This window comes from Etheostoma cragini, chromosome 15 (assembly GCF_013103735.1).
Source record: "Etheostoma cragini isolate CJK2018 chromosome 15, CSU_Ecrag_1.0, whole genome shotgun sequence".
NCBI lineage: Eukaryota > Metazoa > Chordata > Actinopteri > Perciformes > Percidae > Etheostoma > Etheostoma cragini.
The window spans coordinates 24193305-24217476 of NC_048421.1; the positions used below are offsets into that span (position 1 = coordinate 24193305).

General features: G+C 44.6%; 3 protein-coding genes across 5 annotated transcripts in view; 2 read left to right on the forward strand and 1 right to left on the reverse strand.

Annotated features, from left to right (window-relative positions):
- Positions 1–1409: 1409 nt before the first annotated feature.
- On the forward strand, positions 1410–5606 carry tspan4b (tetraspanin 4b). Its single transcript, XM_034895133.1, has 8 exons — positions 1410–1688; positions 2826–2895; positions 3176–3367; positions 3881–3955; positions 4339–4434; positions 4518–4631; positions 4776–4859; positions 5316–5606. Exons 2-8 carry the CDS (start codon positions 2827–2829, stop codon positions 5382–5384), a joined length of 699 nt encoding a protein of 232 aa, XP_034751024.1. The 5' UTR covers positions 1410–1688; position 2826; the 3' UTR covers positions 5385–5606.
- Positions 5607–7870: 2264 nt separating this feature from the next.
- On the reverse strand, positions 7871–15551 carry bcl2l12 (BCL2 like 12). 3 transcript variants are annotated; one of them, XM_034895129.1, is made up of 8 exons: positions 15453–15534; positions 13160–13340; positions 11887–12091; positions 9875–10097; positions 9633–9737; positions 9022–9095; positions 8634–8897; positions 7871–8090 (listed from the first exon to the last, which is right to left on the reverse strand). In XM_034895129.1, exons 2-8 carry the CDS (start codon positions 13336–13338, stop codon positions 8049–8051), a joined length of 1092 nt encoding a protein of 363 aa, XP_034751020.1. In that variant the 5' UTR covers positions 13339–13340; positions 15453–15534; the 3' UTR covers positions 7871–8048. The 3 variants fall into 3 exon arrangements, with proteins under 3 accessions (XP_034751020.1, XP_034751019.1, XP_034751021.1); XM_034895128.1 differs by having other exon boundaries at positions 9022–9098; XM_034895130.1 differs by lacking the exon at positions 11887–12091 and having other exon boundaries at positions 9022–9098; positions 15453–15551.
- A 5088-nt stretch (positions 15552–20639) lies between these two features.
- nosip (nitric oxide synthase interacting protein) overlaps positions 20640–24172 on the forward strand; it is a 5631-nt gene continuing 2098 nt past the window's right edge. Inside the window, exons 1-5 of the mRNA XM_034894499.1 lie at positions 20640–20693; positions 20939–21037; positions 22400–22505; positions 22629–22710; positions 22963–23181. Coding sequence (XP_034750390.1) covers positions 20968–21037; positions 22400–22505; positions 22629–22710; positions 22963–23181 — 477 coding nt within the window. The 5' untranslated portion in view covers positions 20640–20693; positions 20939–20967. The remainder of the gene's footprint in view (positions 20694–20938; positions 21038–22399; positions 22506–22628; positions 22711–22962; positions 23182–24172) is intronic.

Genomic DNA, 24172 nt, shown 5'->3' on the forward strand with positions numbered 1-24172 from the left:
GGGGGGGGGCTACATGAAAGTCCCCCCCTGCCTCAGTTAGAAAGCAGATGTATTTCAAACTAAGCTGTGTTCTTTCTGTTTGTTCTTGAAAAGACATGGAGAGGGAGGATGTAATGCCTGTACAGACAACGGACGGAGAATAAATAAAGTATTACACGCACGACTTTCTTTAAGGAAGTACGAGGCGAAGCGGTCCAAAAGCATAAATGTCAGTGTTCTAATGTTTTTTGTTGTTGATTGATATTTCCTATCATTTGACCTCTCGGAGGACGTTCCTGTTTTTGACGTGTATGTAAATACTGTACAGCTACTTCATTCTCTAGTTTACAGTTGCTCTTCTGTACATGAAATTCCTGTATTTGACATAATGAAATAAAACGGTTTAAATGACAAAAGTGACAAGAAACAAACCCCCCAGGTGTGCTCAAGTGGTTACACTGAAGTCTGGGCAGGTGGATCTGAGCCGACATGGAGACACCGTACCATCACACTCTATCTATGGGTCTATGGGTGGACAACTCGTCCATCCGTGGGGAACCAATGCAGGGATCCTAAAGGGCCATTGTGGACTTTTTTAAGATCTTTCTCCCAATCATCATCCCATGATGCAAATCCAAATCAGCATGAATTCCAATCATTACACTGAGCATGCTTCCAATGCTGCGGCATCCTGGCTGTCAACATTGTTCTGAGTCTACCTAATCCTGACTTACTTACCCCTTGGGGGGTACAGGCTATCGACAAAGGACCTCCAGAGAAGTCGGTCGCTGGCTGTTTTTTCTCTTTCTGTGACCAAATAGAAAAGATCATTTATTGGGGCATTTTTTCCATTTATTTGGGACAGTGGGTAGACAGAAGAAGTGGGAGAGAGATGGGGGATGAGACTAAGGGCCGCAGGTCAGACCCAAACCCCTACATGGGGACCTTTATTTCTCTTGGTTACCACGTCAGAGCCTGTCTGGTGGTAGTGGACATTGGTTTACGAAGGGTGTGTGTCCAATCCATCTCCATCTTCTTTTCCCCACTTCGTCTCTAGTCCACAGGTCTTCATTTGAGATCTCGTCAGACCAATTCGTTCATGCGTCCGTTTATGAAGGTTTGTACTTGGCTGGTTGTGGATTTTGTTGTTCCCCAATGATCGGCAGTTTTTAATAGGGATGCACAGACAACAATGCACACTTCCTTTCTTGATTCATTGGAAAGGAAGTGTGCCCTCTTGTGAGTATGTGTTGGTACAGAAATGTAAAATAAAAGAAAGAGAATGACCCAAATCCTGTTAAAAAGACGAGTAAGTGTACATGAGACAGGCTGAGGGCGGGAGGAAGGACATGTAACGGGGGGAGGGACAGAGAGGGGGACGGCAACAACACACACATCTGGAAAAGATTGTGGAGGGAGAGAGAGAGAGCAAGATGCAGCTCTAGTAACAAAAGGAAACAAAAAGAAGAGGAAAAGCTTCCATGTGGGGAAATAACATTTAATCAACATAACGTTCGAAGAGGACAAAGTAGTTGGGGAAAGCGGGGAGACACGCCACTGAAGAGGAGGAGGAGGAAGAGAAGAAAAAGAGAAGCTTGGCTGGGTTAGAAGCCGAGGAAAAGGAGCTCTGGAAAGGAAAACTAACACCAGGAGTTACCAGGAGAAGCGGGACAAAGACGAGATTTGGAAGATTTGAAACCCATCTTCAGGTAAAGTATGTCTTTAATTACTGTTGTAAATACACAGGTAATAAATCTGGACACCAGGAGCGTTTACACTTTATTAGGTGTTTAAAATTCAGCATGTTGAAATGATAACCACTGCACATGTTGGTGTATGCATCAAAATGGAACTATGTGTTCACTGGGCAGAACATCTGTAGATCTACTTAGACGGTTCCTAATTGTATTTTGAGGTTGGACCAGAATAGGTTTCCATGGTTTTGATTTTCTAAAAACACCATGATGTTGTTGTACTACACATTGCTGCAGATCCTGTTTTCACCCTGTGTGTTTAGGTCTCTGTTTTAGCTCCAGAGTGAGACATCTCACTTGTTTTAGCTCCAGAGTGAGACATCTCACTTGTTTTAGCTCCAGAGTGAGACATCGCACTTAAAAACGCTCTAAAATTGAATACAACATCCAAGATTGAAAGACATTAATCGTTGATTTCACCTGAAGAACTTCTGGATCCCTCCATGTTATGTCTGGGTAATTAGATTTAAAAGAAACCATATTTCTTCTGGGTCACATGACCAGAGGAAACCAGTACAGAGTACCTGATGGACAGGACATGTACTACAGCAGTGGCTGATGGGATACTGTGCTGTGTGAAGGTTTCTCATCACGTCCTCAGAGACAGGAGACACGGCTCAGTGTGTCCCCGGGCCGGAGAGACAGGTTAAGGAGAGGAGCCTGGTCAGCGAGCTGTGTATGAGTTGTGAGTTTGTTGTGGTCATGGGAAATGCCTTCAGCAGTGTGATTCTGCTAAGGAGAGGGGGGGGGGGGGGGGGCTTCCTTCCTGTCAGCAGACCGACTTCCTATGTGGGGTCCACTTAGTCAGGGACAAATCCCACTCCCACTGTGAGAACACTTTTAAAACAAGGGGACTGATGGGGGACATTCAGAACTAGTGTGCAGTTTTTATCAGACTTTAAGGTAACCAACCAATACTGCAGAATAATAAATCCATGTAGCAGTGTCATACTGCATACTCCTGATGTACTGCAACACAGTGCATGCATAGTTGTGTTAGTTATGTTACCATGGTAACCCCGGACAGCCAGCGGTGACATGGAGCCGTGTTTGAACGTCTTCTCCTGCTCTGTGTCCCCCTGTCTCCTGCAGGATGTCGGTGTCCCGGAGGTGTTTGTGCTGTGTCAAATATCTGATGTTTGTCTTCAACCTCATCTTCTGGGTCAGTATCTGCTCAAGCTGCTGTCATATGCAGTTATTAATATACATTTTCCAAAACATACAGTTAGAGATCTGGCTGTGGCCTCCTACCAGTCATGTGCTTCACATCTACTGTATTGTACACATATACAACCGAGTTGTGGAGAGTTAAAGGTGCAGTATGTAATACTGACAGCTAGTGTTTCAAATACTGGAGAGAGTAGTACATGTCCTAACAGCCCCCCCCCCCCCTCTGTAAACACTGTCTCTGACGCCGGCCTGACGCTCCGTGTCCTGTGAAGCTAGGAGGATGCGGCCTGTTTGGCATCGGCGTGTGGCTGTCCTTCACCCAGGCCGAGTTCTCGTCCCTCCCCCTGTCCTTTCCATCGCTCTCCGCCGCCAATCTGCTGCTGGTCGCTGGCGGCATCACCATGGTGACGGGCTTCCTGGGATGTCTGGGAGCTCTCAAGGAGCAGCGCTGCCTGCTGTTCATGGTGAGAGATGACCTGCTGCAATCACATGTCACCATTGATGTTTCACAGCAACTAGTGATGCCCCGCCCCTGGTGGCAGTTGTGTGTGCTCACATGTGGCTTTTGGAAAGAGAATAAAAAGGATTAAATATGAATGACTAAACAGACATTAATGAAGAAGTTCCCTACAGTCCCTACGCCTACAGTCTCAAACGTCTCTCTCAGACGAGGCCGAGGATGATGGGAATGTCTCGCTGCTTGTCTGCTGAATCTCTGGGATCCGTTTTCTTAGATTTCAATCATATTCCCATCTACTTAGATACAATGTTGGTATTGATGATGTGAAAAATAATAACGATAACTCCACTGAAGGTATCTGAAACTAAAGTAACAGGCCAATTTTGTAAAATGTGAGGAGTAGAAACAGGGGCGCCGCCTGGAATTTTGGGCCCCATGACCAAAAATCGGAATTATAGTAGTTTCTACCTATTTTTTGGAATGGTCCCAACTCGCTGACGTCTTCTCTGCTCCGCAGTTCTTCGTGATCCTGCTGCTCCTGGTCCTGACAGAAGTCACGCTCGTGTTGGTGATACACATCTTCCATGACAAGGTGAGCACTGCCACGCACACATGACACACACACACACGCACTTCAATCCCAACAGTCACATGATGTCAAGACCACGACAGGACTCAGTTCAGAAGGAGAGTCAAATAATACACACTAACATTTCAATAACCTCACTACCATAGGATGAGAAATCAGACAAACGTTCATCTTAAATCATCTTAATATGCTTTGACTTGTGGGGAAGCTCGGGTAGGGAATCGGTTTTGGCTCCCAGGGACCGGCCCAGGGACCCCCTCCGAAAAGCTGCAGTCCTGAGACCTGCTGTGTGTCTTTGTGGACAGACTGCTGACCTGTCCAGGTGTAGGTGGATCCTCTGAATGAATGACAGGAGTGGGTGTGTTTTCTTTCTTTTTCTTAATTAGCTGGATTCCAAAGCACAAGGCGAATTAAAGGAAGGGATGACGATGTATGAATCAGAACCTGGACTGAAACAATCCTGGGACAATGTCCAGAAGATGGTATGCATGTTGCTTCAACATGAGACAGAAGACTGTTTTACTCGAATCAGTTTTTAAGTGATTTTTTTAATCTTTTGTCCCAGTTCAAATGCTGTGGAGTGACCAACAAAACGGACTGGTACGCTGTGCTGAATGGAACGCTGCCCTCGTCCTGCTGCTCCGTGGGGACAAAGCAGTGTGTGGACGGGTGGACGGAGGTAAGCTGAAATAGCTTAGCATTCAGATGGCTGTGCCTGCCCTCCCTCACCCTGTCTCTGTGTGTCTCTGTCTGTCTCTGTCTCTCTCTATGTCTCTGTCTGTCTTGTGTCTGTCTCGTGTCTGTCTCCCTGTGTCCTCTGCAGCCCTGTTATCAGAAGGCCAGGCAGTGGCTGCTGGACAACATCTCGTCAGTGCTGGTGTTTGGAGGCTGCATTGGTGTTGTGCAGGTCAGTTTAAGCTCTCTCTCTCTCTCTCTCTCTCTCAACATTCGTTTTCCCCGACCCTGATTGGTGCATCTGAACAGGGAGCGGTGGATTTATGCAAATCCCACTCCAGGCTGTAGGTGGAGCCAGAGGAGCCGACCTGCTTCATGTAGTTCTACTGGAACATAGTCAGGTTTAGCAAATGTGACAGAAAGTTAGTTCTATAAGTCTTACCTACTGCACCTTTAATCACAAAAACTAATGTTTCTAATGTCTGGGATTTGTTCCTTTTGTATAAAAACGTTCCCAATCAAAAAACGCTGAAATTGTTTTGAATTTAAACGGGTTTGAAGCCGTCATTTCCACCCCAGAACGTAGAAATCCTCAGGGTGCTCTGTCCGAGACCAGGAGCTAAAAGATAAAAAAGGAACTACCAACTGCCACTTGGATAACAGTGAGTGTTTCCCTGTTGTCTGTCAGATCCTGGCCCTGCTGTTCTCCATGCTGATGTACTGTCAGATTCTGTGTGCGGAGAAGCACGTGGACTGACTGCAGACCAGCTGGCCCTGGCTCCCATGGGAGGGCTGATCCCAGACTCCTCTGGGATCCCAACACACCTCCACCCAGACACGTGCTCCACAGGCGCCCAAACACTACTGTTACCCCATGGATCTCAACCTATCAGCGGGCCCGGTGGACAGTACACTAGAACCAGACCACATAGATGTGATATAGTGACAGTTTAGCATGCTTTATGTCACATTTTACCACTAGAATCCATCAGCCTCCAAACAACAAACCCCAATTCCCTTAATATAGACCTTAGTGGTCCCTAATACTGTATCTGAAGTCTCTTTTATATAGGCCTTAGTGGTCCCTAATACTGTATCTGAAATCTCTTTTATTTAGACCTTAGTGGTCCCTAATATCGTATCTAAAGTCTCTTTCCCCAAACCTTTCCCTGTGTGACCTCATAAGGGGCAGATTCCAGCTCGTCCCATCTGAGCTTTCATTGTCTCAAAGGCAGAGCAGGATACCCAGGGCTCGGTTTGCACCTATCACCATTTCTAGCCCCTGGTGGGACATAGGCAGGCTGGGGGGAAAAACCTCATAAAGGGACATTTTCGTGCCATGGGACCTTTAATGCTTTGCTCCTGGAGAGTAACCTGAGGGGGAAGCTTTTCACATTTAGTGCCCTTAGTTCACTTTGTTAACATCATAAAGCGTCGTACATTCTTTCTATCCTAAGTGCTCACTGTAAACATGCAGTGGCTTTACTGCGCTCTCCTTTTTATCTACTCATCACAGCGATACTCTCTAAATATTCCTATTGTAACAGGGTTTCTGCAGGTTTCAACAGGTCAAATGTAAGACTTTTTAAGACCTTTATGAAGGACATTTAAGACCTATATCAGGACATAAAAGGACAATGGAATGCAGAGTCACAAAAGTACTCGCAAGTTAATCAAATTATTCAAATTGAATAAAAGCGACACAGTCAGAATGATCTGTACATACACAGCAATTTAACAACACCACAGATTAAAAAAAGGTGTAAACTTAGGAAAATTAAAGACCTCTATGAAATGATTTAAGAACGCATTTAGTGAATTAACCCTCGCGTTGTCCTGCTCCCACTATGCAGCATCTTCTGACACTTTTTATAACTTTTCTCCAATTTATTTTTCCCCTTCTCCCAATGTTTTTGTCACTTTTCTTCTGCACCTTTAGAAAATGTTTTTGTTTTTTCCCCTGAGATTTTTAAAGCTTTTTCTGACCGTTTTGTCACTTTTTCCAACATTCGTTTATTCATTTCTTTTCATTAAATTAAATAAAACATCCAAATGGAATGAAAGCAGTGAACTGAGAGCGTCGTATGGAACCATCCACGTTATTCTTTGAAAGAAACCCCAAATTCTAATAAAGGAACTTTTAGAAAATGGGTCATACTTTGACCCGAGGACAACGGGAGGGTTGAAGACTTTTGAAGGCCTAAAATTTAGATTTTTAATTGTTAGACTTTTTAAAACCGTGCAGAAACCCTGGGTTACTATTACTCTATAATGTCCACATTTAGCACGAGTTTATCCAACGCTGTCCCTTTTTTATACTGTTTGATTTTGTGTTATAGCAAAAACAGTAAGATCATATTTGTAGTATAGTTCTGAGACGGAGGCGGCTTTTAGTACATGCTTGGGTTTCAGAGTCGGCTCCAAAGCTTATTGCTCTGTTAAATAAAACTGCTTCAAAAACAACGTGTACATTTACCTCTCCTAAGACTCCTGCTACCAAAACTGGCCTGTGAATACATTTCAGGTGAGAAAGTGATGCGGTTATGGATATGGATGTAATGGAGTTATGCTTCGTTTTAAGTAGCCAGTCGTGTAGCGCGTGTACCTGCATGGGAACTGCTGTGGTCCGTGTTGGACTGAGCTGAGTATTCATTCTTCAGGTAGGAAACTGTGACATCAGACAAAGGTCATTTGAAAAAGAATATATTTACAGTTCTTAAAAAATATATAGAAAAAATATATTTTTCATTTTCATTATCTTCAATCAAATGAACAAACATACACAACCCACATTCACAAATCAGAGAAATAAATATAGCCTGACTATACAGAGATAAGTTCAATGTTTCAGACAATATCATGAAAAGGAAATTAAAACCATATAGTAAACCTGGAGTCACGCATTTCAAAACCTGGAGACCTGCCGTGTCTCAGGAGGAGTCTCTAGGACAACATCGCAGATATTAAAGAAACACACACATTATCATGGTGTGTGTGTGTGTAGTACGTCAGTGCAGAGCTCATTGCGTAATAAGTCAGCGTGTTATATTCTGTCCTGATATGTCATTTTAGTCCAGCAGATGGGGTTGCTTTCAGAACAGAGGAACACACCGAACAGACTCGAGTCGGGTTGGTGGGTCACGGTCCTTAAGGAGAGCATGTCTTGTCTGACCCCCCCCCCCCCCCCCCCCCCCCCCGCCCTCAATAAAATAATCTACAGTCCAAAATACCATATGTTCTTTGTCTTCTGGCCATGTGAAAACAATAGCCCCTGGTGGAAGAACTGTATGGTGTCAGTTTATCAGAAGTCCCAGGGGCCTGTGGAATCTGGTCCCGGTCCAGGTGAGACTCTGTGGGGATGTCATCCTCCAGAGCTAGGTGTTGAACCGTGGTTGGTTGGAATAAAAAGACACCTGGACGCTCAGTCGTACTCTAGAGTCTCCTCCGAATCTACCACATTCTCCTACAGAGGAAACAGGTTGGGTGACAAGTTAACACATGTACTGTATTAAATCAAAAAATAAGAACAATGTGTCATCAGATATTCAGGCAGCGCGGGTGCTTTTCGCCGACTGCTAGACCCAGGGCATGCTGGGAAACGCCTGGCTCTCAGCTGATATAACAGCTGACTGGGTCAGAATCGACTCAACGTGATGACGTTTTATGTAAACTTTTGTATCATCGTTTTTGGATCAGAGGGATTTGAATTGCCATTTGATAGATTTAAAGGCTTATTCTGTACAGAACACATGTAGTGGATGGATATGTTTAGAAGTCAGAGAGACTAGACTATCGCTATATCTACATATGTCTCTTGTTACTAACACCAGCAACAAATCACATGTAGAGCATTTTGAAAGCTGCTCTGTCATGATAATAACAACTGGAGATGTACCAGCTGATATTTGAGTCTGATAACACCGAATTAAACCAAAGTTGGGGGACCTAATATGGGGACCTATATAAGAGATGTCTTTAGTTGGACTTAAAAACGTTAAATCCTCACCCATCCTCCATGGCTCTTGACCCAGGGGGCGAAGGTCTCCATGTAGCACTCTGCGTAGCCTTGCATGCGCTGGGCTCCGGTGGCTGTCACTATCCGCCGCGACACCTCCATGCTGACGGCCATGCGGCGCAGCGTTGGACTGGCCCTGGGGGGCACGGCTGGAGCCTCACACACCTGAGTGCTGCTGAAAGTGTCTAGAAGCTGGGCGAATGACGCATAGGAGAGACGCGTCAGGCTGGAGCGCAGGAAGGGGTCCGCCTGGATCTGGAATGAGATTAGCAACAGTCTAAGCAGTTTGTGAAGCATCACAGAGCAGGGTCACAAACGGCTTCTCTCAACAGATAGAGCCCATTCCAGCCCTGATGATGAGCCCCCCCCCCCCCCCCACCTTAGTGTTGATAGCGTCTCCCTCCAAAGACAGCAACTGAGCGAGCTGCTGCACCATTGCTTCTTTCTCACACACTGCTGAAAGAGAAGACAGCGGGCCATGACAGGGGTTCCTAGACCTAAGGTCTCTCTACGTGACATAAGTTTCACAATGTCTTCTTCATGTTTGTTAACATTGTGTTTGTGCTGCATTTATGTGGTGTTGGAATTATCGGAAATGGATATGGAGAAAATCGAAATTCACAATATTTTTGACCAAATACCTCAATATCAATACTGCAACAATATTTTAGTGTAAACTATAGGTGCTTTCACCAAATATTTACACTATGAGATTTTCGATAAATAATCATCCGTAATGTACATATAATGTCTACGTGGGTAAAGACAAATAATAGAACAGTTACACAGTCTGGTAAGATCAGAAAATGGCATCACTCTCCTGTAATTTAGCCTTAAAAAGCAGGAAAAGACACCTATGCAATAATAGGATATCCAAAAATCTAAAACCATATCTAGTCTCATAATCACGACATTGATATTGTGGGGTCTCGACAGCTTTGTGGGGCCAAAATGCTGGACCTGTGTGTGTGTGTGTGTGCGCTGGATTACCTGGTGATGGCTGGGATTTGGGGCTCTGTTTCTTTAGACTGGTGGACTTGTGGGCGATCCGTTCCAGCCTCTGTGCTACTTCATTATAGAACTCAGGAGGGTGGTCTGCATCAAAACCAACACAAGCATCTCAGGTCAAAGCAGATCAGCAAAGATTCCACAGTAGCACTTTAACTTTAGGCTGAGAAGCAAATAGATGAAGAGCAGTTGAAGCTAGTTTGTGGTGTAATGGGGGAGCTTACTGGGAGAGAGGGGTGCCGGGCCAGGTTCTGCTCCTCTAGAGATGGACAGTGTGTGAGGCCTCTGAGGAGATCCAGGCCCCTCTTTAGCCTTCTCTCTCTCCAACTTCAACTTGAAGAACTTGGAGATCCTTCTGCTGATCTTCCTTTGGCTCAGCTTCTTCTTCTGCTGCTTCTTCTCGCCGTCGTCGTCTTCTGATGTAGAGGAGGGGGATATGACATCATCCTGTGGGAACAGGTTCCGCTCAATATTAGGCTGTGATGAACAGTGTATTACAGTGATATGTTTGACTGCAGTATTTGACCACATTTACCACTAGTCTCCTTCTAGTTATGTGGACAGACTATCCCTTTAACATCATACTGATAAGGCATGGGAAATATATACTAGGTTCATATTAGATATATTAGACAGATCAGGTCATGAAGTAAAAATGCCAAAATAATGTGAGCAGTGTGGTGCGGTGGGGGGGAAGGTCAATGAAACGGACCGTTAGTGTCTAGTCTTGTTGTGTTCTTTAACCCCCCCAGTGTAGCACAAGTTGACTTTATATTGAGCTGTTCCCGTTTCTCGTCAGATGGTTTATAGAGCCGGAGGTGGCCGAGTGCACTTGAAGGCAGCTTCATTTCCCGGAGAACAAGAGAAAGAAAAGAGACGGAGAGACTGAAGAGCTCCACAAACTCCCGGGCCCTTCAGAGCTTGACTTTGGTGTTTTAAAAACGTTCTTGTGGCAGCGATAGCAGCAGGGATGTTTCCTGTTTCCTGTTCGGGACTCCCACCCCGCCTCAAACCACACCGACACGTCTGATCCCCGCTGATATAACTGGCCACAGAGCCTGACGCAGGGGGGACCTTCTCCAAGAGTTGAGTCTCAACTTGTCGCTCCAGACCGAGGCCCGCTGGGTTTATTTGCGTGTACCTCTGCTGCAACCCCCTCTGCAGCCCAAATTCACCCCCCCCCCCCGTTCAAATTAGTTGGGAAGACCTGCGTTCTTGCAGGACTGTTGCCCACTAAGTCTGTGGATAGCTGTGGCTAGATAGCTAACTTTACTGTAGCTTAGCCTGTATGCTTGGCCGCTGGAAACTCACATGCTTAAATGAGAATTACCTTTAAGGTCCCATGGCATGAAAATTTCACTTCATGAGGTTTTTTAATATTTACGCGTTCTCCCAGCCTGCCTATGGCCCCCCAGTGGCTAGCAGATATGTCTCTCATTGGCTAATGTATTAAAGATGGAGGCGCAACATGCCATGGAATGATTCTGAATGGAAGATTCAGATTCTTATGAGAATGCTTTGATTAGTTGGTGGAAGTAATTACACATGAATGAGCACGTTTTTGGGAAAGAAGGTTTTTTACTAAGGATCAACTCAAAAAATTACACAATGAAGCTTTAATATACTATATATATATGTATATGGATATGTATATATAGGAGTTTGTCTGTAGTTTTGGAAATTTAGGAAGTGATGCAGCAGTAAGGTTGGATGGATAGCAGAAAGTTTAAATGCATGCCCGGGGATGGATCGGTGGGTAGAGCGGGAGCACGTATGCTTCGAGGCTTGTGCCTCTACGCAGAGGTCCAGGGTTCGGGTCCGACTTGTGATGATTTCCTGCATGTCGCTCCCCCCTCTCTCTCCCCTTTCTCAACTAGAAAAAAATCTTTCAAAAAACGTGTAAATGCTTGGTGATAACACCCAAACCTGCCGTCTGGCTCGACGCGGCGGACTGAAGCCAAAGCCTGGGATTTCAGCCGGAGCCTAACGGGGGCCTGACTTAGATAAAAGGGGACCTAAGCATTAGGCTCCTCCTTTATATTTCAATGTTTTAATTTAATCAACTCAATACACTAAATGTGTATGTATGGGGTACTAGTGGTGGTGGTTGTACCACCACCACTAGTACCCCATAACCAAGTACCCGGGGTCTGGGGAACAGCCCAGTGATAAGCCCCACCACCACAGCGACTGCTGCTCATCTTAAACCAACGAGCAACATGGGACTTGTCCTTACATCTGACAGATCCCTGAGTTGGGGCACTTTTGCCTTACTGTCCTTGTCCAATGAGCCTTTAGGGTCTTTGGCAGGACCGCGTCCAGAGTTATGACGAGGCAGCTGCTTTATGAAGTCCTTGAATCCGGTCTTCTTCTCATCTGCTGAGCTGACAGCTTTAGTTGCAGGATCCCAGCCATCCTTTGCTTTGGGTTGTTTCTTGGAGCTAGCATGGAAAGGATTAGATTTAGTCAACAATCACATCATGGCCGGGCTGAAGATCTGGTTTGATGGCCTGATGTTCACATCCACTATTCTTTCTCTCCTACCCTAACCCCCTTTCTCTCCTACCCTAAGCCCCTTTCTCTCTTACCCTAACCCTCTTTCCTCCAACCATAACCCTCTTTCTCCTCTCCCCTAACCCCCTTTCTCCCCTCCCCTAACCCCCTTTCTCTCCTCCCCTAACCCCCTTTCTCTCCTACCCTAACCCCCTTTCTCTCCTACCCTAACCCCCTTTCTCGCCTACCCTAACCCTCTTTCCTTCTGACCACAACCCTCATTCCCTCCAACCCTATCTCTCCTAATTTGTTTCCCTCTTACTGTAACCCTAACGCCAAATCTTTGGGATTCCTCAGCCTCTTTCTAAAGAAAGAGAACAAGGATTTGTTCCTTTGGCCCCTAGAGGCGCTGCTTTCCAGCTGCAGTTCATTGAGACTGCTGTTTGGCCCTAAAGACTTGGTGTGGAGACCACTGGCTCACTTGGTTCTGTTGCAGTCTAGGGGTTTTGGAATACATGAAACACTGTTTCCCGTTGCCTCTTTTCTACCGGGCAGGTTCCGCCATCACGGAGGTGGTCTGCTAACACTTGGTTCTGTAGTGGACATTGCTGGACCAAAACCGGATAATGCTGTTGCTCTAGCAGCTGGTCTGGGAGTGAGATGTGTGAGAGACATGAGTGCCTTCTGTTGGAGGGATCTAGTGTTGGTTTGATTGGGTTTTAAACAGAAGATTCTTTTTATTTAAAGGTACAGTATGCGTCCCATTTAGTCCCCTTTCTCTTCAACGTGCTCGTCAAAATCAATGGCAGTCAATAGGATGCTAACCCCTTGGTTCTGTCTGTTAAAAGAAAGCTTTCCTCTTCACGGTCTTGATCTTTTGGGGAGGGGGGGGGGGGTTGAGTCTCTGTAAATGGTTGCCTGGTCTAGACCTACTCTTTCTGTAAAGCATCCTGAGACATTTGACACTATATATAAAGGTGAATTGATTGGAAGAGCAGACTGGGCAGTGACATTACCTGTACTTGTTGTGATCTATGTAGGCCCCTCCCACTGTGCCAGGCCTCTCCTTCAGGGGGGTGGAAAGGGCCCTTTGGAGGAAAGCTTTGAGGACGAGATGAGTCTCCGCCTTGATCTCCAGCAGAGAGATGGAAGAGACGGAGGAGATGGAGGAGGAGCGGCCTGCCGCCTCTGACATCACTAACAAGACGGGGAAACAGAAAGGCATCCTCTTGTTCTGTTATTTACCTGAGAACCATCCTCAAACTACAACCACACTACATGGTGTACTGTCATCAGTTTGCTGCAGTTCAGTATTCACTCCTAACCAAGGGCTGGTGAAGCATGCAGGTGGCTGGGAGGTTTGCTTCACTCACCAGCCAAAACAACAATAGTAGTGTATTGATAAGGACTGCTTATGCATTCTACTCCGAAAACCAAGGTGGTGTAGTGCAAGTGGTCTGTCCAGCAGGAGTGATTACATTCTCTGCTTTACTGAAGAATCTGATGTAGAAATGTAATTCTTCTTGTAACTCTGTCATTTCACATCTGATATGTCTTTTCCACCAAGGCAGTTCTGGTGCTGGTTCGGAGTCAGAGCCAAATATCAAACCGGTTCTTTGCTTTTCCACACAAATGAACCAGGCTCTGGGCCGAGAAAACAGGTTCCAACGTAGCGCTGATCTAGAGATAAGAACTGTTTACGACAGGTGCTGGGGGGCGGGGTTGTCATAACGTTCGCAAACAAAAACTTCTGGCCGCCATTTTTAAAAACACCGGTCAGCTGTTAACCACAGAGAGCTGTTAGTGTTAGCTTTGGACATGGATGGGAAACCAGAACCACCGTGGTCTGGGGAGGAAACCACCAGTCTGCTGGCTCTCAGACTGGGGAGAGCCAGCTGGTTCTTAGATAACTGGCGAGTAGAACCAGCACCGAACTGGCACCAGCCCAGAACCAGCACCTGGTTAGCCTTGGTGGAAAAGACACATGATTGACCTGAGGTTCAGTTCTTTGTGATTGATTCATTTAGTGGTTGTTAGTTGTAACTCTAAAAGTGCAAAGTATTAAATCTTAATTAACCAGTCCCTCATTTCCCACATATTCCATCACATTTTTTTAAGAGATTTTTGCAACAATCACAAAAAACTCATTAATTACTTATTAATGTCTGTTTAGTACTTCCTCTTGTATGCCGTGTTTTCCAGAAGCCATATTTGTACACACAACAAATGCAAAGAGGAAGATTAAAAAAGAGAACTGGATCTGTGACTTCTCACAGAATCCCAACTGAAATCATATCTCGCTGCTCAGTCAGACTCTTATTAACCTGGAGTCCCAGTCTCATATATCATAATAATCCTATGTGGGATGATTTCGACCTGTTGGCAGACATCCATTTAAAATGTAACCAACGGCGTATAAAGAGCCTGCTCTCCATGTCCACTGACGTATCTCAGCGTGTCCTCTAGTAACATGTGTGTGGTCCAGGTAGCTTTGCATTCACAAGACACACACCCACACAATTAGAACGCACATGAGACATTGCGTGCCTGATTGTAGTTGCCTGCCTACAGACCACAGCACTGGATCTTCTCGCACATTAATCTCAGGCAATGTCAAAACTCTTTATGATTCAACACATGACTTGTTCTTCTGGAGCTATTATAGTAACCATTGGTCGTCTTAGCTCATAACTTTCAATAAAACCGTGTTGCTGTAGCGAGACATTCGCGGGTTATAAAGACATTAGTTACATGTTATTAACTATCAATGACATGAAAAGTAGCTATTGTTGCAATACAAGTGCTGATGTTAAGGCCAGTTTGGTCACGTTCTCATTCAGATGAAAGCACTCAGAATGGTAGAGGAAACAAGTGAAACGTTACTTTTAGCTAACTATTTCAACCACTTCGGCTAGCCATTAGCACAGGCTACTTTTAGCCACTGTCTATGCTTTTAGCAGACTTTTAGCTGTGTCAGGCCTGTCTAGGGAGGCGGAGGTAATGAGCCAGGACGGGGCATGAACCCGCCCGGCTCGGCCCGGGAAAGGACGGAGAAAGGCTCCTCTCCGACCGACCTGTATGCTGACATGACTGGCTCGGTTTTTAAAGCCAGTCCTGCTGGAACCATATAGGCTGGAATTCCAGGTTCTCCCAGGCAGAGGGAACAGGACCGAAAGTGGAAGGTAGCCTATAGGCTACACTTTCCAACCTTCCCGGAGTGAGTTCATATCGAGTTTCCAGAACATTTCAGTAACTTTAACGACATGTAGCCTGAATGAAAGAGAGATGAGAGTAAACTTGTCTTCGTACCTGTGTTTGTGTGTTCCGGTCAGAGTGTCCCGTGTGTGCCCGCTGCTGCCCCGCACTGCGACCGCAGGCATTCCGTGCCCGGGGTGGAGCCACGGGCGGCGGGGCCACGGGCGGCGGCGGGGCCACGGGCGGTGGAACCCCGGGCGGGCGGCGGGACTGGTTTAGCTACAAATTTGGCATTCATTAAATTATTCGGAAGTATTTCAATCCCTGACGAGCAACACTTCTATTATTAGTATTAATAGAGGAAATGGCATGGTTTAGCATATAGCCTGAACGCAACTCGTTTCTGTTGTTTTTCTTTCTCTTTCTTAAATTTTCAGTCTGAAAATTGGATGTTCTCTTCCTAACCTTTTCCACATTTATTTTTTCATACGAAGCCAGAGTTTGAAAAACACAACTTCCTGAGCTTTAAGGAATATGTCTAGTTCTTACTCAACCAGAGCAGACTGCATGCGTTCAACCAGTGCTGCGCTGGGATTTTACCAGACGGCTGTGTAGTTTCTATCTGTCGGGTAACTGTCTATGGTCGGGTTACCTCGCGTAAGCATGGACGCCTGGCCAATAGTAGTCTGTGAAAGTGTGGTCACGTGGCCGGCCTGGCTTGTGATTGGCCCTGGGCCAAACTAGCTGAGATTTCTTACTAGCGTTTGATTTTTCTCTGAAAAGAACTTTTTTTAAGCAGTCAATATTGCTTTGATGTGTAAGATAAATACATATATATATATATATATATATATATATATATATATATATATATATATATATATATATATATATATATATATATATATATATATATATATATATATATATATATATATATATATAATACAAAAAAGAAAAGAAAGGAATATGCATTTCTTTTTGCATAATTATGCAAGGCTTTAGTCTTTAGTCAGAGGCACTAACACACAGAGAGCAGTAGGTGGAAGACTTGAACTTTATTATCATGAAGAGTTGCAGTCATGCATTAGGTCACCATCCATACACAATGAAATACCAAATATTCAAAGCCAAGTGCAGTACAAACCAAAGTTGGCATGTTGATGCCCATGTGTCCCATGACAGCTTGTGGGTGGGGACAGGACGGGGACACAGAGAGTGGTGTGTCTGCAGCGGCGTCCTGGCTCTGGATGGAGGGTGAACATCCTGATGCTGAGCTTTGGCTTAGGTATATGTTTTGGACAATACATAAGATAAATCTTCACTACTGAGGTAACATTAAATGTATTATACAAAAAAATAGAATCAAAGCTTCATATACAGAGGCGATACCTGTGAGTAGGACCAATACATTGTTGGTTTGGGTCTCTTCATGGGATTTGCTGCCAATGAGAACAACAGGCATTAATGTGGTCATTAATGACGGGCTCTTACATCAACACAGTCTCTTTTTCCAAAGGGACAACCGTTTTGGACGTTGTGCTGGAGGAATTCATTGGTTGAAGTTGGTGGTAAGGAAACATCATGTGACTACAACCATGCCCCAATCAGTACTAAGAAACACTGGAGTCTCAGCTGCAGCCACCCAGAGCTGAGGAAGCACTTCACACCATCATGGTGATGGCGAGGGAGAGCAGGAGAGAGACCTGCCGTCCTGTGGGTTCACCTTCATGGTCTATGGTAGATGTGTGGAAATTCAGAGAACAGAACAGAAAATAAAAATGTGCTTCTAAAGTTCATTTCATAATGAGGACAAAACTTCAAGAAGCAACGAGATGAGAGTGGCAGCAGCAGTCCTTAGCACAGCCCCCCCCAAACCTGTCCAGCGCCACCGAGCGATCACGACACTGGTACAAGGATTGGGAGTGACCAGACCCAGGGAGCCATGACCGAGTCTGAATCCCAGAAATGTTAGTTTGAACTAGTGAAGATGGAATCAGTCATCTCAAACACAGCAGAAAGGGTTAAATGCACACAGGCACTACTCTTTACACTAAATGCTAGAAGATTCTTATAGAATGTGAACATTTACAACTCATAACTTGATTAAATCAAGAAAAGATGGAAGCCATGTAGTTCCCAGACTCGTACTTACGAAGCCGTTTCCTCCCTGGCGGCGAGCGTCTGCTGCCTGCAGCTGGGACCCGTCTCTCTCTTCTGTCCTCAGCCCCATCCTGTGCTCTTGTCTGGCTGTCCCCTCTATCTACCCTCCTGTGCTGTGCCGTCCCCTCCTACCTCTCTCAACCCCCCCACCACCACCAAAAAAATCTCTGTAATCTGGGGCCAATAGGGAGCCAGACGGCAGGGTGAGGCACTTCCTCTGTGACAGGAAACTAACAACAAACAGCCAGAAGCCAGAGCAGGGGGAGGGGGGGGGGGGGTAATGAGAGGGAGAGGTAAAGAGAAGCAGACCTTTAGGGGCTCCAAAGACAGCTCTAGAGGTCAGACAAAGGCCAGCATCTATTGTGTGTGTTGATTTCAGAAAGAAAACCCACTTAAGTTAAGCCGCTGCTCATTGTACCATATGAATATTGGCAAATCTCAGTGATCCGTCATGTTGTTTTTCAGTCAGTATGCTCTCTGGGTTTGTGTGTTACCATGAGGATTATCCTAAAAATTGTCCTTTGTACTTTTGTACTATGTATGTGTGTGTGGATGTAATATGTCTGTGTGCCTATGTGTATGTACTGTATAAGGTATTAGACACCTTAATTTCCTCCTTGATAAATGAAATACCTTTTATCTATCTATCTATCTATCTACCTATCTATCTATCTATCTATCTATCTAACACCATGTCTGCGTCCATCTCCATCTCCATCTCCATCTATCAGTGCTGCAGTGAAGAGATGAAATCATGCACTACAATGACAAGAGATTATTTAAAATGAACATTTTAAAGAGGTACAAAAAGGATTTGAAGTCATATTATTGCATAATGACTGTATGGTTCTTAGGCATCTATATACTAAGATCTAGTATGGATGTGTTATTATTTAACCCTCATGTTGTCCTTGGGTGAAATTGACCCGTTTTCAGTTATTTATTTATTTTTTGTCACAAAAAATGGGCCCATGAAATAAGAGCTTTTCCTTACATTATCTTGTTATACAAATGGAGAATTCCTAATAAACTGTAACAGAACTTCATGTTCTTTTGCTGATTTAAAAAAAAAAAGGAATTGTTTTCCCTTTGGATAAAACATGGAATGAGAGAGTGAGAGAGGGTTATCCCTGACATCTTGTCCTATGTGGACTAAGCGTTGCGATATGAAGACGGCGTCAGGGTGGGCCGGGTGCTGATGGTCCGATATGTTCAAAGACCCAGATAAAGGGAATTGCTGCTGATAGCGGCTGGGCGGGCTCTCTATGGGGGATACTTGTTTACTTATTATCTGCCATAGCATCCTATACCACTCGCACCACATCATTACCTCCGGACTTTATTATCTGTGTTACCATAGCAACCCACCAGCCTGAATATGTCCGACCTTATATGGTCTGGTCCGGATAACTGCAGGCCAAACAGGCTGTTTATCTGTTCTCTTATTAAGCTTATCGTGATTCATTTTCATGTTCGTTCTGATACATTTAGCTACTCCATGAATCTATTTGAACTAGAACAATGACAAGCCAAGGCAATCGATGCACCAGTGGAGCCTTCACGGGTGTAGAGAGTATAGAAACGACCTCAGCTGTGATGATGTCTTCACAATCATGTGTCTTTTGTAATGATGCTCCTCTCTCCTGACAGCAGCTGAAATGTGCAGCGACTGTTTTTTCTTCTCATGCTGTGCATCTGTAAGTTGGAGCTTGATTTGCACTGGGTGTAGCGATCTGCTCACAGGAAATCCACAGTCACATAGGCAGGAAATGCTGCAGTTCACACTCAGAAATAAACAAGACTTATAAGGACAAAGCAGTTGGTTTAGGACAAACTAGTTTCTCAGCAGCGCAGCCTGAAAGTCAGGCTCAAAGTGAGGCTCAGCTCTGCATTGATCTTTTCCTAATGGCCATGATGGGCACCTACACAAATGATTGTGATGAAGCCAAAGCTCAATCATATTTCAAGTGCCTTCTGCAGAGACTGGAACGTTTCCAAACATACAAAATGTCACGCTCAACTATCTGGAAATAGACCTCAATTAACACACATGACAGCTTGAATATTGAACAGTCATACAATCATGCTATTGTAGGCTTTACCACAGAAGCCATGACCAACACACTGTATGTCATAGGTCATACATTTACAGTAAGAGGAGAATGAAGATTTCAGTTGTGTGATTTAACTGTTAAGCCCCTGTACAACTTATCACTCACCACTTAATACCGCTAGTTTTCCTTATTTTTGGAATTCCTAATCAATAAATCTCATTCATACAAAATTATACTTCATTTTTGAGTTAAAAAGATCTGAAAGGATGAACTTCTTTGACAAAAAAGTTACAATATAGTGGATAGTCACAGACTGTCACAGTTCAGTCATGATTCTGTTAAGAAAGAGAGAGATTTCATTGTGTTTTCTAATGCCATAAAAATTGAATAAAACACCCAAAATTCAATGAAAGTAGTGGACTGATTCTAAATTTGACCTGCAAATACTATGCTAACCCTAACCCCAATTTGTGATGTTGTAACTGTGAGACCGGGTCAAATCTGAGCCGAGGACAACAGGAGGGTTAAAGTAGAGCAGAGTCATAATGCACAACAGATTCGATGCTCTTCTTATAGATTCAGGTGAACTCCTTCTCCCAGGATCCATGCTCACCTGGCTGCACTCACTCCTCATCAATGGTCTCCTCTAGAAGTCCCGCTCACGTCCTTTGTTCTGCTGTCTCCCAGTGTCCCACCTGTCTCTACCCGCATGATGTCCCATTACATTTACCACCTGTGAAAGGGAAATTGTCCTTTGTGCACCACACAGGCGAGACCCCGCTGTTAAAAACATACATGGGTAAAAGATATAAATACAGATTATAAAAATAGAGTCCTACACAGAGCCATTAGGTGGTGCAGGTGGGGTCACAGTGGGGTCAGAGATGTGTCCAGATTAGTGTGAAGGGATGAAATAACTACCCCAAAAAATATTTTGAAGTTTGACTCCTTAATATTGTTATTGTTAACTATTGTATTGTACATTTGTTACTGGAATTAATACAATCGATGGAGTTGATGGTAATGCACACTCCCGTACAGTTGGTGGCGGTATAACAACAGTAATCTACCAAATAAAAAACAAGAAGAAGAAGGAGCAGGAAAGAAGGAGAAGGCGACAACAACAAAAACTTCTCTCGTTGGTAATGTGCCGTTGCTATTATAATTATAATTATAATATTATGTGTTGTGTGCGTTCCCCCAGGTAATACCCTATTAAGCTAACGTTCTCTGACTACATTCATGTGCGCATGTCTTTTGTGCCGCTACGTATTCCGTCAAACGTTAGCAGCTAATGTTAGCAGCTAATGTTAGCCTCTTAGCATCAATGCAACCAGTCGTTGGTGTATTAACATTAACATGTTGTTGTTTTCCTCTTAAACGGTTGGTGAAGCAGATAAAGTAGAAGCAGAATGACTCGCCACGGGAAGAACTGCACGGCCGGAGCTGTGTACACGTACCACGAGAAGAAGAAAGACACAGGTGAGAACCAGGACACACACACACACACACACACACACACACACACACTTCAGAGCAGAAACCCATTGTTCTGAAATAGGTTGGGTTGGGAACCGGAGGGTCGCTGGTTCAAGTCCCCGTACGGAGTGTGGACTGGTAGCTGGAGAGATGCCAGTTCACCTCCTAGGTACTGCCAAGGTGCTATTGAGCAAGGCACTGGACCCCCCTCAACCGATTCAGGGCGCCTGTCCAGCAGTCACAGCCCCCCCTCTCTGACATCTCTCCACTAGTGCATGTATAGGACCTGAGCATGTGTGTGTATTTCAGCTCTGTGTGTAAAACAGAGTGTAAATTGTAATTTGTCCATAGGGGATCAATAAAGAGTATAAACTGTTATTGCTATAAGGTCCCACAGAGTCCTCTGTGTCTGCTGTCTACTGTTTTGTACTGGTTATACTGTATATTGGCCAGAACCTGCCTCTTGGTGGGGGGTTCTGGGTCTGGGTGACCTGAGTTTTGAGCATCAACAACTTCATTTCCTGTCTTCTGACGCACTTTTATGCACCACTTTACAGTGGAAGTCCCTTAATTTAGCCTATGTAAAAAAGAAAAACACAGATGACAATTCAAAATATATCAAAAAGATAATGTTGTGGTGTGTTAGTGAGGATTTTAAGTGGGTATATGGAAATCCTGGAGCTTTCTTAGTGGCTATATTGGGAAACCTGCTGAGGACCCCCTCTAAAACAGGATGCTCCATCTCTAGGGGGTTGTTCCTATTCCTAAAAGTATACGTGCGTATCACGTAGACCACACCACTGGGCTGAAGCAGTCATATTCGTAGTAGTCTGGCTAGTAGGGTAGAGAGAAATCAGTTTTTGGCAGGACACCACCAGCCGGTGAAACGCAATCAATGAGTATTGAACCCCCCCCCCCCCCCTAGCTCTAGCTGTGCTGTGCCTGTTTGGGGACACACTAAGATATCCCAATTCATAGACGGATAGGTTTGCTAAAGTGGTCTGTAGTGTGTTGGACTGTCCAGCAGGTGGCGGTCTGACCCAGGTTTCACCTTTCTAAAGAGTTTGGGATTTTTCAGCGAGTATAAGTAGTCACAGAGTGCATGCATGATTTCAGCAGGTTTGTGGACAGGACGTATGGACATTAGTGGAGAAGACCTATTGGCTCATTTCCTGCTAGTAGAAGACAAACTTGTCAGCGTGTGGAAATCCCCGGAACCCATATGTTTCTCACCTCACTCTTTCTGGATTTACACAGAATCCTACGTATTGGAGTCAAATTACTCTAATATTTTATTATAGAACAGAAATGCATTGTGGGACAGTGACAGTGTGTGATGCGAGCCTGTGCTGTGTCTCTGCTCAGCGGCGTCTGGTTACGGCACACAGAGCATCCGACTGGGCAAGGACGCCATCAAAGACTTTGACTGCTGCTGCCTGTCCCTGCAGCCCTGTCGGGACCCTGTGGTGACGTATGCCGCTGTCCAACACACACACACACACACACACACACACACACACACACACACACACACACACACACACACACACACACTCACTGTATAACCCGTGTGACCACATGTTCCTGTCTTCAGTCCAGATGGATTCTTGTATGAAAAACAGGCCATTCTTGAATACATTCTGCACCAGAAGACAGATTTTGCCAAGAAAATGAAGGTAAGCCGTGGACTTGTGTCCACACCACAGCGTCTCAGAACTTGCGTCCACACCAGTGCTTTCAGGTTGTTTTGTAGACAGCGCCCTCGCTTGGTTTAATGCAGCTCAGTTCCCAAAGTACTTGTTCTGTGTTCATATTTATCCTGTTTCTGTCAGACAACAGAGCGAGTATTAAAGAGTATTTAAAGCTCCCATGGCATGAAAATGTCTTGATTGTGCAAATCTGTGAGCCGTTGTGGGTGTTTTCTGCAGGCATATGAGAAGCAGAAGCAAGTGCAGAAGAGCAGCAGCCAGCTGGAGTCCAAGTCGTCGGAGAGAGAGCGGGTGGAGCTGTTCAAAACCAGGGAGAACAGCATCGTGTCCAAACCCATCAACCCCTTCACATCTGGTAGGACTCCTCCGGCTGACACTGTCCACACTGAGCATCACGTAGTACGAGCCTGGGCTCCGGCCCTGCCAGCACCGCGCTCTTGATTCAACGCTGCTGAACTCGCACGCACACGGCAATGTACCACAGCAAGTATAACATGTGTCACCGCTCTACTGACTCCTGGTTAACTCTAAAGGCTGTTTTACGCACGCCTTCATGATATTGTTACACAATCAATAATTGTTACATCCCTAAATAAAAATAAAGTAACACAATCAGTGTGATCTAAGGTCATCTGAAATCTGAAGTCATCAAACTGTACAATTTTTGAAAAAAAATTGGATTAGATAGACTTTATTGATCCCAAAAATGGGAGATGTCAGTGCTTCAGCAGCAAAATAAAAGGCACACAGCAAACAAACAGAATATGCAAGAAACAATTAATTGAACTATTCCAAAAACCAAAGTCAAAAATACTTAAACAAACGCAGATACTAGTTGGGAATAAAAATGTACAAATACTTAAATAATATTTCTGTAGATAAAAACCTTTGTTTTTGCATGTTGCACTAAGTGCAGTATTGTAAAAAGTTTTAACACGGCCAGTTCGTTCAATTTACATGTTAACATATCAGTAGCATTTTTATGATAGAAGAAGGTTATAATAAGAACAGAAGTAAAGTACTCACTGAAGCGTTTGACGGATTCGTGCTGAGAAGCAGCCGGACTATTACTATGACAGATCTGAGGTCAGTTCACCAAAACAGTTTGCTGCACGTCGTTTTTAAAGTAGCGTGCACCGTTGCATGTACACGGCAAGTATTTGGAGTCGTGACAACCATGTCTTCATCTTCTAGTATTTATTATCATCATTGTCATTTTACAATAGGATTTCACAGTAAAATGTGGTAGTAGTTGTACTTTGTACCCAATTTATAAATTGCTTTTAATGTCTCATGCTTCAGTTAAGTCCTAATCGGAACACTTATTAAAGGTCCCATGGCATGAATATGTCACTTTATGAGGTATATATTTTTTAAAGATTATATTTGGGGGCTTTTACCTCTATTGCATAGACACAGGGGATAGGCA